General features: G+C 43.0%; 1 protein-coding gene across 4 annotated transcripts in view; it reads right to left on the reverse strand.

Annotated features, from left to right (window-relative positions):
- Positions 1-1,678: 1,678 nt before the first annotated feature.
- Positions 1,679-16,153, reverse strand: part of LOC139396016 (glypican-6-like) — a 94,896-nt gene continuing 80,421 nt past the window's right edge. For 3 of the 4 annotated variants that reach the window (XM_071143288.1, XM_071143291.1, XM_071143290.1), the window contains 7 exons: positions 11,810-12,207; positions 5,045-5,210; positions 4,615-4,745; positions 4,322-4,468; positions 4,059-4,183; positions 3,626-3,807; positions 1,679-2,787 (listed from right to left, as the gene is read on the reverse strand). In XM_071143288.1, the coding sequence (XP_070999389.1) occupies positions 2,564-2,787; positions 3,626-3,807; positions 4,059-4,183; positions 4,322-4,468; positions 4,615-4,745; positions 5,045-5,210; positions 11,810-12,207 (1,373 nt within the window). In that variant the 3' untranslated portion in view covers positions 1,679-2,563. The remainder of the gene's footprint in view (positions 2,788-3,625; positions 3,808-4,058; positions 4,184-4,321; positions 4,469-4,614; positions 4,746-5,044; positions 5,211-11,809; positions 12,208-16,153) is intronic. The other variant, XM_071143289.1, reaches the window with a different exon arrangement.

Here is a 16,153-nt window from a genome sequence, read left to right on the forward strand (position 1 = left end):
ACCCTAGTAAATATTCCCGGTCTTAGGTAAGTTAGGATCACCACTTTATTTTAAGAATGTGAAATGCCAGAATAATAGTAGCGAGAATGATTTATTTCAGCTTTAATTTCTTTCATCACATTCCCAGCGGGTCAGAAGTTTACATACACTCAATTAGTATTTGGTAGCATTGTCTTTAAATTGTTTAACTTGGGTCAAACGTTTCGGTTAGCCCTCCACAAGCTTCCCACAATAAGTTGGGTGAATTTTGGCCCAATCCTCCTGACAGAGCTGGTGTAACTGAATCAGGTTTGTAGGCCTCCTTGCTCACACACGCTTTTCAGTTCTGCCCACAAATGTTCTATAGGATTGAGGTCAGGGCTTTGTGATGGCCACTCCAATACCTGGACTTTGTTGTCCTTGGGCCATTTTTCCACAACTTTGGAAGTATGCTTGGGGCCATTGTCCATTTGGAAGACCCATTTGCGACCAAGCTTTAACTTCCTGACTGATGTCTTGAGATGTTGATTCAATATATCCACGTAATTATCCTTCCTCGTGATGCCATATATTTTTGTGAAGTGCACCAGTCCCTCCTGCAAAACACCCCCACAACATGACGCTGTCACCCCCGAGCTTCACGGTTGGGATGGTGTTCTTCGGCTTGCAAGCCTCCCCCTTTTCCTCCAAACATAACGACGGTGATTATGGCCAAACAGTTCTATTTTTGTTTCATCAGACCAGAGGACATTTCTCCAAAAAATGTGATCTTTGTCCCCATGTGCAGTTGCAAACCGTAATCTAGCTTTTTTATGGCGGTTTTGGAGCAGTGGCTTCTTCCTTGTTGAGCGGCCTTTCAGGTTATGTTGATATAGGACTCGTTTTACTGTGGATATAAATACTTTTGTACCTGTTACCTCCAGCATCTTCACAAGGTACTTTGCTGTTGTTCTGGGATTGATTTGCACTTTTCGCACCAAATTACGTTAATCTCTAGGAGACAGAACGCGTCTCCTTCCTGAGTGGTATCACGGCTGCGTGGTCCCATGGTGTTTATACTTGCGTACTATTGTTTGTACAGCTGAACTTGGTGCATTCAGGCGTTGGGAAATTTCTCCCAAGGATGAACCAGACTTGTGGAGGAGGTCTCCACTTTTTCTTCTGAGGTCTTAGCTGATTTCTTTTGATTTTCCCATGATGTCAAGCAAAGAGACACTGAGTTTGAAGCTAGGCCTTGAAATACATGCACATGTACACCTCCAATTGACTCAAATTATGTCAATTAGTCCCTCAGAAGCTTCTAAGCCATGACATCATCTGGAATTTTCCAAGTTATTTAAAGGCCCAGTCAACTTAGTGTAGGTAAACTTCTGACTCACTGGAATTGTGATACAGTGAATTATAAGTGAAATAATCTGTCAGTAAACAATTGTTGGAAAAATTACTTGTGTCATGCACAAAGTAGATGTCCTAACCGACTTGCCAAAACTATAGTTCATTAACAAGGAATTTGTGGAGTGGTTGAAAACTAGTTTTAATGACTCCAACCTATGTGTATGTAAACTTCCGACTCCAACTGTAATTATGAGATGAGTATTGTTTATATATACATACATATATATATATATATATATATATATATATATATATATATATATATATATATATATACACATGTGTCTTGGTGTCTTGGTTTCTCTTTTCTGCTACATCTCGAACATTTTGGACATACAAGCTACTCCCTGTCAAGATCATGTTATTTTATCATATGTAAGACAAACTGTGCAGAGTCTGAGTCTGCTCTGAACTGAATAGACTCTCTGCCCCAGGACACAGAGGACTGCTCTTTGTAAGCTCTGCCTTCTATAGGGGAATGACAGGGAGGGGGGGTCCCTTCTCTCAAGTCATCAACTTTCTCTTCTAGCCTACATCAGGACCTCCCCATACATCCAACATGTTCAATTTCAACACTGCTAGTGTATAATGATGATTCAGAGAACACAGATGAGGTATGATCTCAGTGGACCAGTTTGGTATTTGAGGGTCGTTTGGGAAGTGCTACTCCTTCCACATTATGGATGCACACCCGGGCAAACAGAAGCCCCTAGAACCCCTCGCCAGCTAGTTCAATCTCCTACCGAACCATCTAAACATCAGCCCTGTAACTTCTTAGTATTTTCCCACAGAGCTACTGTACTCTTAGCTTTGAGAGCCAGTCTAGAGCTTCAACATGTAACCAAGATGTTCTCTTTTCTGGCATAGCCACATTCATCCCTGGCCAGCCCATGAATGAAATGGAAGAACTCAAAACGCTGTTGGTAATGTGGCGGGAGGGATTCTAGCTTGAAGGTGCCGCAAGCGGTGAATCAGTTAAATCAGGACAAAAGGCAAAGAAACAAACAAGAAAAGTGGAAGGAAATCGCTGTACAGTATTGACCATTTTTATATAAACAAACAAAAAATTTAAATAACTCAAAGAGTCCCCCCCCACATGATGGCGGGCAGACAGGTCCTGAAGGTAGTCTTCTTAAAAGTCTGACAGTTTTTCCCTTCTCTCCATCTTACTTTCTCACTCTCTCTCCCTTTATCGCCAATGGGGGGCGAGCAGGGCCAGGGTGAGCCCACAGAGTGCCAGTGCCATACTCCCGTGCGCCATACGGTCTCCACCGGTTGTTTCCTGGTGCACCACCTTGACCACACGGGGATTGATGGGAGTGGGTGGGATGGAGAAGTAGATGTCCCGGTCCGCCTCACAGGATGGAGAGTCACAGCCGCTACCACTCTCCTGTCCTCCGCTACCATCCTCATCTGAAAGAAAGAAAGAAAGAAAAAGAGAGAGAGCGAGAGACAGAAGTGAGAAGATTTCAGGAGGCAAGAAATTAGAGTAGGTTGATGAGGCCAACACAGGAAAAGACAGTATTCAGGGGATGAAAATAGAACTCATCAAGTCTTTTGTGACATTTTTATGGCAACACCAAAGGTTGTGGTCCTCTAGCTCAATTGATAGAGCATGGCGCTTGCATTGGTAGGATAATGGGTTAGATTCCCGGGACCACCCATATGTAAAAAATGTATGCACGCACAACTTAAGTCGCTTTGGATAAAAGTGTCTGCTAAATGGTATATAAGGTAATTGTCAATAGTCTTCAAACAGACAACATAAGCAGAATATCTAGGCCAGCTAATCTTTAAAGACAGGTGGGGTGTTTACCAACAATCAAAGGATTATTGACAATTTGTAAGCTATATTTCTTACGCAAATGTTTATTGAAAACAAATACATTTGCCCAATAAGCACTTGTCTCTCAAATACATTGTTACAGTTGTTAGTTAGCTAATTTTATCCATATTAGCATAGGATGTGACGTCAAATGTCAAAACAAGATATGAACAAGATACAACAAGCCATCAGCTTCTTGTCATTGTTGCTAGCTATCTGACTGTTCAGAAAACAACTACACACGCACAGCCTTTTACCTCAGAGTTACTCCACATTATTGTAATGATGTCAACACACCTGGCTATTGAAATGGAGAAGATTTCCTAAAGTTTAGTTCCCTGTAGAGGGTGCCAATCAGGTGTCCAACCCGGATGCTCTGCATGGGGCAATGGGCCTCAGTAAGTAAGATAATCTGTTAGTTCTTACCATCCTCACCTTGGTCGATGGAGATATCATTGCCGCTGTGGGCGGCCTTCAGCCAGCTGGTCATTTCCTTCAACACTGCGATCTGACTGCGAATCACCACATCTGGCTTTGTAATGTCCACTTCCACATCCGGGTTGGACACCTGATTGGCCAATCCGTTGCCCATGACAACAGACTCGTACCTATGGCAGAAGGTCAAGAATGAATGTGGAGATCCTACCAAGCACACTGTTAGTTCACTATCTGCAGCAACATTACATTATGCTTTCAGAATGGCGGCTCCATCCCAAATAGTACACTATTTAGGGAATAAGGTGCCATGTTTGAAAAGTAGTGCATTAAATGGGGAATAGGGTCTAATTTGGGACGCAGCAACTGTTGGTTGGTGACTGTGTCAAGGGAGTGACCTTGGAAAACAACCTGTCAAACTAACCTGCTCTTTGCTGTTCCGTTCCAACAGTCATCCCTCGACGTAATCCTCTCCCCAGCACACACGGTTTCTGGCAGCGTGGACCAGAACTTCTTAGCATGCTTCAGCCTTTTCTTCACGTCTGTCGTCTGGGCAGAAGGAGAGAGGCAGGCAAACAGAGATGGATCATTCATTTACACCAAGTCCATTTGAAAGACTTCGGATTCTCACGTGAAAACTCTTGAATTTATGCTGACGGTTGGGCCAGATAACTGACAATGCCTTACCAGTCTGTCCAGGCTGGTGCCAGCAGCAGTAGTGGGCCGTGCGTCAGGGCTGTAGGGTCGAAAGCGACCGGTGAATCCTGTCTCCTTGACTGAGCGATGCGACCGGAAGCCATTACCTGGTTTAGGCTGACCACACCCCTGGAACACCTGGAGGGGTGGAGAGGCAAGTGAGTGGAATGTACAGACAGACAGATAGACACAGGCTACCAGGCAGGCACACAGCCAGAAAGGTTGGCGAATAAAGAAAACACACACACACAGTCAAAGACAAACTGAGACAGGAAGTGACTGACCTTCTGTGACACCTGCATGCTGTTCTCCTGCATGTTCATGATGGCCTCAGAGATCTTAACGTCAATGGGGTCCATCACAGACTCAAAGTTGAAGGGCCCCTCCAGTCTCTCAGCCAGACTCAACATGGCATCTGATAAGACACAACTCAGTTAGTCATGGACATAATAACTGCAACCCTGCAATAGCTGCAAACAAACACCCCTAAAACCAAAATAATTATGTGAATTAAAGTGTAAAGGCCTAGATTCTACCAGCAGGGGGAAGCACACTGCCGACACCAGAGGTCCCCCAGTGAGTGTCAGAAGCCCCTCCCTCCCTCCCTCCCTCCCTCCCTCCCTCCCTCCCTCCCTCCCTCCCTCCCTCCCTCCCTCCCTCCCTCCCTCACTGGAGCATGTTTAACTGGTCATTGTTGGATATAAAAGCCCTTACCCAGGAAGTTGTTCCACTCTGTGTCGAGGTCAGCCTGGTTGGCCAGACAGCCACGCATCACGTTGAGACAGTAGTTCTGGCAAGGCTTGAGGGCCACCTGGCCTTTGCAGTAGGGACAGTACAACATCTTCATGGCTGCCCGCACACAGCTAGGGGATGCACTGACCTGAGGTGGAGGGCAAAGGGAGTTAGTGACCAATGCATTTCAGACAGACACAGACTATATACAGTGCAAGATGTATCAGACAGACACTTAGACTATATACAGTTGGGTCCAAAATTATTGACACCCTTGATAAAGATGACTGTATAAAATAAATTATGTAAATACTGAGCGATATTGAACGCTCAAATTTTTGGGGAAATTATATGATATCATTTTATACTAATACAATTGCTAATAGAAATAGATTTGGTTTAACAAGTAATATAATTTTTCCTCAAAAGGGTAGGGGTCAAATGATTGACACCCCTGTTTGTTCCATAGGGCGGCGCACAATTGGCCCAGCGTCATCCGGATTAGGGGAGGGTTTGGCCGGGGTATGCCATCATTGTAAATAAGAATTGGTTCTTAACTGACTCGTGTAGATAAATACAGTTTAAATAAAATAAATTACAATACCTCACCTTGAGAGGATAACGGCACTGAGCCTTTTTCTAAAATGTTTCATGAGTTGGAATACACATTGGGAGGGATCTTAGACCATTCCTTCATGCATAATCTTTCCAGATCCTTGATATTTAATTTTTATTTAACCAGGTAGGCCAGTTGAGAACATGTTCTCATTTACAACTGTGACGCCTACAACATCACAGAGTTACACATGGGATAAGTGACACACGTACAGTCGTTGCCAAAAGTTTTGAGAATGACACAAATATGAATTTCCAAAGTTTGCTGATTCAGTGTCTTTAGATATTTTGTCAGATTTTATTATGGAATACTGAAGTATAATTACAAGCATTTCACAAGTGTCAAAGGCTTTTATTGACAATTATATGAAGTTGATGCAAAGAGTTGGCCCTTCTTTTTCAAGACCTCTGCAATCCGACCTGGCATGCTGTCAATTAACTTCTGGGCCACATACTGACTGATGGCAGCCCATTCTTGCATAATCCATGCTTGGAGTTTGTCAGAATTTGTGGGGTTTTGTTTGTCCATCCTCCTCTTGAGGATTGACCACAAATTCTCAATGGGATTAAGGTCTGGGGAGTTTCCTGGCCATGGACCCAAAATATCAATGTTTTGTTCCCCGAGCCACTTAGTTATCACTTTTGCCTTATGGCAAGGTGCTCCATCATGCTGGAAAAGGCATTGTTCGTCACCAAACTGTTCCTGGATAGTTGGGAGAAGTTGCTCTCGGAGGATGTGTTGGCACTATTCTTTATTCATGGCTGTGTTCTTAGGCAGAATTGTGAGTGAGCCCACTCCTTTGGCTGAGAAGCAACCCCACACATGAATGGTCCCAGGATGCTTTACTGTTGGCATGACACAGGACTGATGGTAGCACTCACCTTGTCTACCCTTTGCAGAATATCAGTCTGTCCCTGATGTTTTCCCTGGAGAGAAGTGGCTTCTTTGCTGCCCTTCTTGACACCAGGCCACCCTCCAAAAGTCTTCGCCTCACTGTGCGTGCAGATGCACTCACACCTGCCTGCTGCCATTCCTGAGCAAGCTCTGAACTGGTGGAGCCCCAATCCCGCAGCTGAATCAACTTTAGGAGACGGTCCTGTCGCTTGCTGGATTTTCTCAGGTGCCCTGAAGCCTTCTTCACAACAATTGAACCGCTCTCCTTGAAGTACTTGATGATCCGATAAATGGTTGATTTAGGTGCAATCTTACTCACAGCAATATCCTTGCCTGTGAAGCCTTTTTTGTGCAAAGCAATGATGACGGCACGTGTTTCCTTGCAGGTAACCACGGTGGACAGAGGAAGAACAATGATTCCAAGCACCACCCTCCTTTTGAAGCTTCCAGTCTGTTATTCAAACTCAATCAGCATGACAGAGTGCTCTCCAGCATTGTCCTCGTCAACACTCACACCTGTGTTAACTGACATGATGTCAGCTGGTCCTTTTGTGGCAGGGTTGAAATGCAGTGGAAATGTTTTTTGGGATTCCGTTCATTTGAATGGCAAAGAGGGACTTTGCAAATAATTGCAATTCATCTGATCACTCTTCATAACATTCTGGAGTATATGCAAATTGCCATCATACAAACCGAGGCTGCAGACTTTGTGAAAATTAATATTTGTGTCATTCTCAAAACGTTTGGCCACGAATGTACAGTCAATAACACAATAGAAAAAATCTACTGTGAGGGAAAAAAAGCATTTGATCCCCTGCTGATTTTGTACATTTGCTCACTGACAAAGAAATTATCAGTCTATAATTTTAATGGTAGGCTTATTTGAACAGTGAGAGACAGAATGACAACAAAAACAATCCAGAAAAACGCATGTCAAAAATGTTATACATTTAATTGCATTTTAATGAGGGAAATAAGTATTTGACCCCTCTGCAAAACATGACTTAGCACTTGGTGTCAAAACCCTTGTTGGCAATCAGAGGTCAGACGTTTCTTGTCATTGGCCACCAGGTTTGCACACATCTCAGGAGGGATTTTGTCCCACTCCTCTTTGCAGATCTTCCCCAAGTCATTAGGGTTTCGAGGCTGATGTTTGGCAACTCGAACTTTCAACTCCCTCCAGAGATTTTATATAGGGTTAAGGTCTGGAGACTGGCTAGGCCACCCCAGGACCTTAATGTGCTTCTTCTTGAGCCACTCCTTTGTTGCCTTGGCTGTGTGTTTTGGGTCATTGTCATACGGGAATATGACAATGGCTGAGAGATATGCCCTGGCTGAGGGAAGGAGGTTCTCACCCAAGATTTGACGGTACATGGCCCCGTCCAGCATCCCTTTGATGCGGTGAAGTTGTCCTGTCCCCTTAGCAGAAAAACACCCCCAAAGCATAATGTTTCCACCTCTATGTTTGACGGTGGGGATGGTGTTCTTGGGGTCATAGGCAGCTTACCACCTCCTCCAAACACGGTGAGTTGAGTTGATGCCAAAGAGCTCCATTTTGGTCTCATCTGAACACAACACTTTCACCCAGTTTTCATCTGAATCATTCAGAAGTTCATTGGCAAACTTCAGACGGGCATGTATATGTGCTTTCTTGAGCAGGGGGATGTTGCGGGCGCTGCAGGATTTCAGTCCTTCACGGCGTAGTGTTTCACCAATTGTTTTCTTGGTGACTACGGTCCAAGCTGCCTTGAGATCATTGACAAGATCCTCCCATGTAGTTCTGGGCTGATTCCTCACCGTTCTCATGATCATTGCAACTCCACGAGGTGAGATCTTGCATGGAGCCCGAGGCAGAGGGAGATTGACAGCTCTTTTGTGTCTCTTCCATTTGCAAATAATCGCACCAACTGTTGTCACCTTCTCACCAAGCTGCTTGGCGATGGTCTTGTAGCCCATTCAAGCCTTGTGTCGGTCTACAATCTTGTCCCTGACATCCTTGGAGAGCTCTTTGGTCTTGGCCATGGTGGAGAGTTTGGAATCTGATTGATTGCTTCTGTGAACAGGTGTCTTTTATACCGGTAACAAGCTGAGATTAGGGCGGCAGGGTAGCCTAGTGGTTAGAGCGTTGGACTAGTAACAAAGGTTTCAAGTTCAAATCCCCGAGCTAACAAGGCACAAATCTGTTGTTCTGCCCCTGAACAGGCAGTTAACCCACTGTTCCTAGGCCGTCATTGAAAATAATAATATTTTTTCCCCCTCACTGTATATACAGTGTGTGATTAGGGAGGTAAGGTAATAAATAGGTCATAGTGGCAAAGTAATTACAGTTTAGCAATTAAATACTGGAGTGATAGATGTGCAGAAGATGAATGTGCAAGTAGAGACACTGGGGTGCAAAGGAGCAAAAAAATAAATAACAATATGGGGATGAGGTAGATGGATGGGCTATTTACAGGTGCAGTGATCTGTGAGCCGCTCTGACAGCTGATGCTTAAAGTTAGTGAGAGAGCTATGAGTCTCCAGCGTCAGTGATTTTTGCAATTCGTTCCAGTCATTGGCAGCAGAGAACTGGAAGGAAAGGCGGCCAAAGGAGGAATTGGCTTTGGGGGTGACCAGTGAAATATACCTGCTGGAGCACGTGCTACAGGTGGGTGCTGCTATGGTGACCAGTGAGCTGAGATAAGGCGGGGCTTAACCTAGCAAAGACTTATAGATGACCTGGAGCCAGAGGGTTTGGCGACGAATATGAAGCGAGGGCCAGCAAACGAGAGCATACAGGTCACAGTGGTGGGTAGTATATGGGGCGTTGGTGACAAAACGGTGACAAAACAGACAAAATATCCTTTGTCTACACATATGGACTGCCCTCTTTAATTCAAACCACAGGTTGTCAATGGATTTAAAGTGCGGAGACTGAGATGGCCATTGCAAAATGTTGATTTTGTGGGCAATTCATTTTTCTTTGTGGATTTTGATGTATGCTTGGGGATATTGTCTTGCTGGAATATCTATTTGCGGACAAGTTTCAGTTTCTTGACAGAGGCAACCAGATTGTTGGCTAAAATGTCCTGGTACTGAGTGAAGTTAATGATGACGTTGATCTTACAAGTGCACCAACCATATTTTATTGTAGGTAGGGGGTTATTTTCTGCTCATGCATTCTCATCTAGAAGCAAAACCCACCACTGGTGTGCGTGGCCAAAGAACTCTATTTTCTTGTGATCCGCCTGGAGTTTGCTAAACGGCATTGGAACTTGGATTTGAACCGTTGCTTTGGTCAGATGACATGAAACTATAGCTCTTTTCCTGCAAATATAACCCATAAACTTGGTGAACTTCCATTCTATGAAATAAAAATAGATACCATGTCAATACAGTTAATTCAGAAAGTATTCAGACCCCTTGTCTTTTTCCACGTTTTTACGTTATAACCTTATTCTAAAATGGATTAGATAAAACATGTGTTTTACTCAATCTACACACAATACCGCAATAATGACAAAGTGAAAACAGGTTTTCAGAATTATCATATTTCATATTAAATATCATATTTACATAAGTATTCAGCGAATTTGCATCCTGTTTACATTGATCATCCTTGAGATATTTCTTCAACTTGATTGCAGTCCACCTGTAGTAAATTCAATAGATTGGAAAACATTTGGAAAGGCACACACCTGTCTATAAAAGGTCCCACAGTTGACAGTGCACATCAGAGCAAAAGGTTGAATAAATTATCCATAGAGCTCAGAGACAGGATTGTGCCGAGGCACAGATTTGGGGAAGGGTACCAAAACATGTCTGCAACATTTAAGGTCCCCAAGAACACAGTGGCCTCCATTATTCTTAAATGGAAGAAGTTTGGAACCAACAAGTGTCTTCCTAGAGCTGGCCCCCTGGGCAAACTGAATTTTTTTGGGAAAAGGGCCTTGGTCAGGAAGGTGACCAAGAACCCGATGGTCACTCTGACAGAGCTCCAGAGTTCTTCTGTGGAGATGAGAGAACCTTCCAGAAGGACAACCATCTCTGCAGCACTCCACCAATCAGGCCTTAATTGAAGAATGGCTAGACGGAAGCCACTTCCCAGTAAAAGGCACATGATAGCCCACTTGGAGTTTGCCAAAAGGCCACTAAAGGATTCTGACCATGAGAAACAAGATTCTCTGGTCTGATGAAACCAAGATTGAACTCTTTGGCCTGAATGCCATGCATCTCGTCTGGAGGAAACCTGGCACCATCCCTACGATGAAGCATGGTGGTGGCAGCATCATGCTGTGTGGATGTTTTTCAGTGGCAGGGACTAGGAGATTAGGCAGGATTGAGGGAAAGATGAACAGAGCAAAGTACAGATAGATCCTTGATAAAAACCTGCTCCACAGTGCTCAGGACCTCAAACTGGGGCGAAGGTTCACCTTCCAATGGGACAACTACCCTAAGCACACAGCCAAGACAAAGCAGGAGTGGCTTCGGGACAGGTTTCTGAATGTCCTTGAGTGGCCCAACCAGACACCGGACTTGAACACAATCAAACATCTCTGGAGAGACCTGAAAATAGCTGTGCAGCGACGCTCCCCATCCAACATGACAGAGCTTGAGAGGATCTGCAGAAGAATGGGAAATACTCGCCAAATACAGTTGTGCCAAGCTTGTAGTGTCATGCCCAAGAAGACTCGAGGCTGTAATCGCTGCCGAAGGTGCTTCAACAAATTACTAAGTTAAGGGTCTGAATACTTATGTAAATGTAATATTTCTTTTTTTTTGTAAACATTTCTAAAAACCTGTTTTTGCTTTGTCATTATGGGGTAGTGTGTGTAGATTGATGAGGGGAAAAAACTATTGAGTCAATTTTAGAATAAGGCTGTAACGTAACAAAATGTGGAAAAAGTCAAGGGGTCTGAATATATTCCGAATGAACTGTATGTCTTTGTTGTCTATGTTTTGCCACCAAACTGGGGGAAGTTGTGAAAAGAGTAAATAGTTGGAAGAGTTGGAGAGTTAAGTGAAAATAATGTCATTGTTGATTAAATGCTTTATTCTTTAATTCAACTTTTTCTTGAACCATATGGTCTATCCACTAGAAACTCATGGATGAATAAAACATGAATACTATATATGAATACTTCTTTAAAACATTTCCAAAGTTCACATTGATTGCCATAGATTACATGTTAATTAGGAAGCATTTTCGCAACTTTGGTATATTACCATTCGTTTTGCAACTCTACTCTTCCACTTACCGTGGAGACTTTGTTGACCACCTCGGGCATGAGCGCCAGGCCACGTGTGAAGGTGCGCGCCGCGACAAAGGCCCGTGTCAGCTGGAGGCGGAGCTTGCGCGGCACGTCACCAAACGGTTTCAGTTGCTCGGTGTGGCGGCTGACACACTCCATGTAGGCGTCACTGAACTCGTACTGGACGTTGACCAATCGGAACATCCTCTCCAGGAGGTCTTCCCAGAAGTTAGACAGCATGGAGTCCAGGTTGACTGCCCCGCTGCCCGACACATAGTAGCGCTTCAGCTCCTGGAAAAAGTGCTTGAATAGCTCCGCATTATGCACATACATCAGGCCGTACGTGCGCACGAACATGTCGTTAAGCGAGTGCTCCGCATTGTCCAGCAACTCGCGGAAGAATTCTGCAGTCGGGAAAGAGAAGAAGAGAGTGTAAGTACAACGATAGCACACAGCTAAAACTTAATGTCAACATCAGAGTGTGGTAACGGTAGGCTATATTTGTGATCTAATAGAATATTAATATAAAGGATTTATTATTATTAAATATTATTATTGAAGTGACTTGTTATTCAGGAAATTGTATTTGCGGCATAATGGAGCGCTTTGTACATCTTCCAAAACATGTGGACGGGGGCAGATTTTATAAAGGCTAATGTCAATACCATATTTCTTCTGTCTGGGCCAAAGATGTTCAAAATACGTACGTATTCTAATAAAATTTGTTCCTCTTAAAAAACATACAGTGCCTTCAGAAAGTATTCATACCCCTTGACCTATCCACATTTAGTTGTATTAAAGCCTGAATCCAAAATAGATTCAATAAATACAAAATCTCATCAATGTACACACAATAACCCATAACGAAGAAGAAGTGAAAACATGTTAATATACACTACCATTCAAAAGTTTGGGGCCACTTTAGAAATGTCCTTGTTTTTGAAAGAAAAGCCCATTTTTTGTCTATTTAAGAAGACCTTTCTTCTGAAATTCATCAGTCTACTCGTTCTGAGAAATGTTATTTTAAATTGGACAAAAAATTTAATTTTCTTTCAAAAACAAGGACATTTCTAAGTGACCCCAAACTTTTGAACAGTAGTGTACATTTTAGCAAATGTATGTCAATAAAACTTGGGAATCCACCTGTTGCCAATTCAATTGATTTAGGTCTCACAGTTGACAGTGCATGTCAGAGCCGACGCTATACCATGAAGTCCAAGGAAGTGTCAATAGATCTCACAGATAGAATTGTGATGAGGCATATATCTGGAAGGGCATAAAACAATTTATATTGTGTTGAAAGTTTCCAAGAGCACAGTGGTTTCCATCATTGGGAAATTGAAAAAATATTGAACTACCCAGACTCTGAGCAACCTGGCAAGAAGGACCTGGGTCAGGGAGGTGACCGAAAACCCAATGACAGAACTACAGAGCTCCTTGGCTGAGATGGAAGAATGGCTGCCAGCTAGACAGGGCTTTATGGGAGAGTGGCCAGATGCAAACCACTTCTGAGAAAAAGCCACATGACAGCACGCCTGGAGTTTACAAAAAGGCACGTGAAAGACTCAGAACTTAATGCAAATGTTTCTGTGGTCTGATGAGAGAAAAAATATTACTATTTGACCTGAATTGTCTTGAGAAAACCAGGCACAGCTCATTTCTCATCTAACACCATCTCTAGCGTGAAGCATGGTGGTGGCAGCATCATGCTATGGGGATGCTTTTCAACGCCAGAGACTGGGGTCGAAGATTTACATTCTAACAGGACAATGGCTCCAAAAATACAGCCAAAGCAACGCTGGAATGGTTTCAGAACAAGAATGTGAATGTCCTTGAGTGGCCCAGGCAAAGCCCAGACTTGAATCCCCATTGAAAATCTGTGGAAAGACTCAAAGATTACTGTTCAACACCACTCCCAATCTAACTTAACAGAGCTTGAGAAAATCTGCAATGAAGAATGGGAGAAAATCCCTAAATCCAGATGTGCAAAGCTGATACAGACAAACCCAAGACAACTGACTCACAGCTGTAATTTCTGCCAAAGGTGATTCTAAAATGTAATTATGTAAATTTGATATTTCTGTATTCAAAAAATGTGCAAACTTTTCTAAAAACATGTTTTCACTTTGTCATTATGCGGTATTGTGTGTAGATGGGTGAGGAAAATAAATACCTAAGCTATTTTGAATTCAAGCTGTAACAAAAACATGTGGAGTAAGTCAAGGTGTATGAATACTATCTGAGGGCCTGTGAAGCATACATACAGTGCCTTGCGAAAGTATTCGGCCCCCTTGAACTTTGCGACCTTTTGCCACATTTCAGGCTTCAAACATAAAGATATAAAACTGTATTTTTTTGTGGAGAATCAACAACAAGTGGGACACAATCATGAAGTGGAACGACATTTATTGGATATTTCAAACTTTTTTAACAAATCAAAAACTGAAAAATTGGGAGTGCAAAATTATTCAGCCCCCTTAAGTTAATACTTTGTAGCGCCACCTTTTGCTGTGATTACAGCTGTAAATCGCTTGGGGTATGTCTCTATCAGTTTTGCACATTGAGAGACTGACATTTTTTCCCATTCCTCCTTGCAAAACAGCTCGAGCTCAGTGAGGTTGGATGGAGAGCATTTGTGAACAGCAGTTTTCAGTTCTTTCCACAGATTCTCGATTGGATTCAGGTCTGGACTTTGACTTGGCCATTCTAACACCTGGATATGTTTATTTTTGAACCATTCCATTGTAGATTTTGCTTTATGTTTTGGAACATTGACTTGTTGGAAGACAAATCTCCGTCCCAGTCTCAGGTCTTTTGCAGACTCCATCAGGTTTTCTTCCAGAATGGTCCTGTATTTGGCTCCATCCATCTTCCCATCAATTTTAACCATCTTCCCTGTCCCTGCTGAAGAAAAGCAGGCCCAAACCATGATGCTGCCACCACCATGTTTGACAGTGGGGATGGTGTGTTCAGGGTGTTGCTTTTACGCCAAACATAACGTTTTGCATTGTTGCCAAAAAGTTCAATTTTGGTTTCATCTGACCAGAGCACCTTCTTCCACATGTTTGGTGTGTCTCCCAGGTGGCTTGTGGCAAACTTTAAACGACACTTTTTATGGATATCTTTAAGAAATGGCTTTCTTCTTGCCACTCTTCCATAAAGGCATGATTTGTGCAATATACGACTGATTGTTGTCCTATGGACAGAGTCTCCCACCTCAGCTGTAGATCTCTGCAGTTCATCCAGAGTGATCATGGGCCTCTTGGCTGCATCTCTGATCAGTCTTCTCCTTGTATGAGCTGAAAGTTTAGAGGGACGGCCAGGTCTTGGTAGATTTGCAGTGGTCTGATACTCCTTCCATTTCAATATTATCGCTTGCACAGTGCTCCTTGGGATGCTTAAAGCTTGGGAAATCTTTTTGTATCCAAATCCGGCTTTAAACTTCTTCACAACAGTATCTCGGACCTGCCTGGTGTGTTCCTTGTTCTTCATGATGCTCTCTGCGCTTTTAACGGACCTCTGAGACTATCACAGTGCAGGTGCATTTATACGGAGACTTGATTACACACAGGTGGATTGTATTTATCATCATTAGTCATTTAGGTCAACATTGGATCATTCAGAGATCCTCACTGAACTTCTGGAGAGAGTTTGCTGCACTGAAAGTAAAGGGGCTGAATAATTTTGCACGCCCAATTTTTCAGTTTTCGATTTGTTAAAACAGTTTGAAATATCCAATAAATGTCGTTCCACTTCATTACTGTGTCCCACTTGTTGTTGATTCTTCACAAAAAAAATACAGTTTTATATCTTTATGTTTGAAGCCTGAAATGTGGCAAAAGGTCGCAAAGTTCAAAGGGGCCGAATACTTTCGCAAGGCACTGTAAATCCCAGCTCCTTACACTGCATAAACGTTAGAAATCAAAATAAAGAATATTCTGTATGTTATCCAGAGGTTCTTTGAATGTTTCCCTCTCATCTGATTCTCACACATTGCCTTAATTTTGCTGAACCCCAGGAAGAGTAGCCCCTACTTTGGAAGTAGCTAAATGGGGATTCATAATAAATACACAAACTAACATTGTAGTGCACATTTCCACAACCAGATTGAATGTCTCCTCAATATTGTTTTTGGCAGCGCGTCTGTGATCAGACAAAGCCATCACCTACAGAAAGATGAACTTGGAAAAAAAACTCCCCTTAGCAAGCTGGTCCTGGGGCTCTGTTCACAAACACAAACAGACCCCACAGAGCCCCAGGACAACAACACAATTAGACCCAATCAAATAATGAGAAAACAAAAATATAATTATTTCCAATGTGTCAAGTAATTAACAAAAAAAAATGAGC

The sequence above is a fragment of the Oncorhynchus clarkii genome, chromosome 3 (genome assembly GCF_045791955.1).
Source record: "Oncorhynchus clarkii lewisi isolate Uvic-CL-2024 chromosome 3, UVic_Ocla_1.0, whole genome shotgun sequence".
Lineage (NCBI taxonomy): Eukaryota > Metazoa > Chordata > Actinopteri > Salmoniformes > Salmonidae > Oncorhynchus > Oncorhynchus clarkii.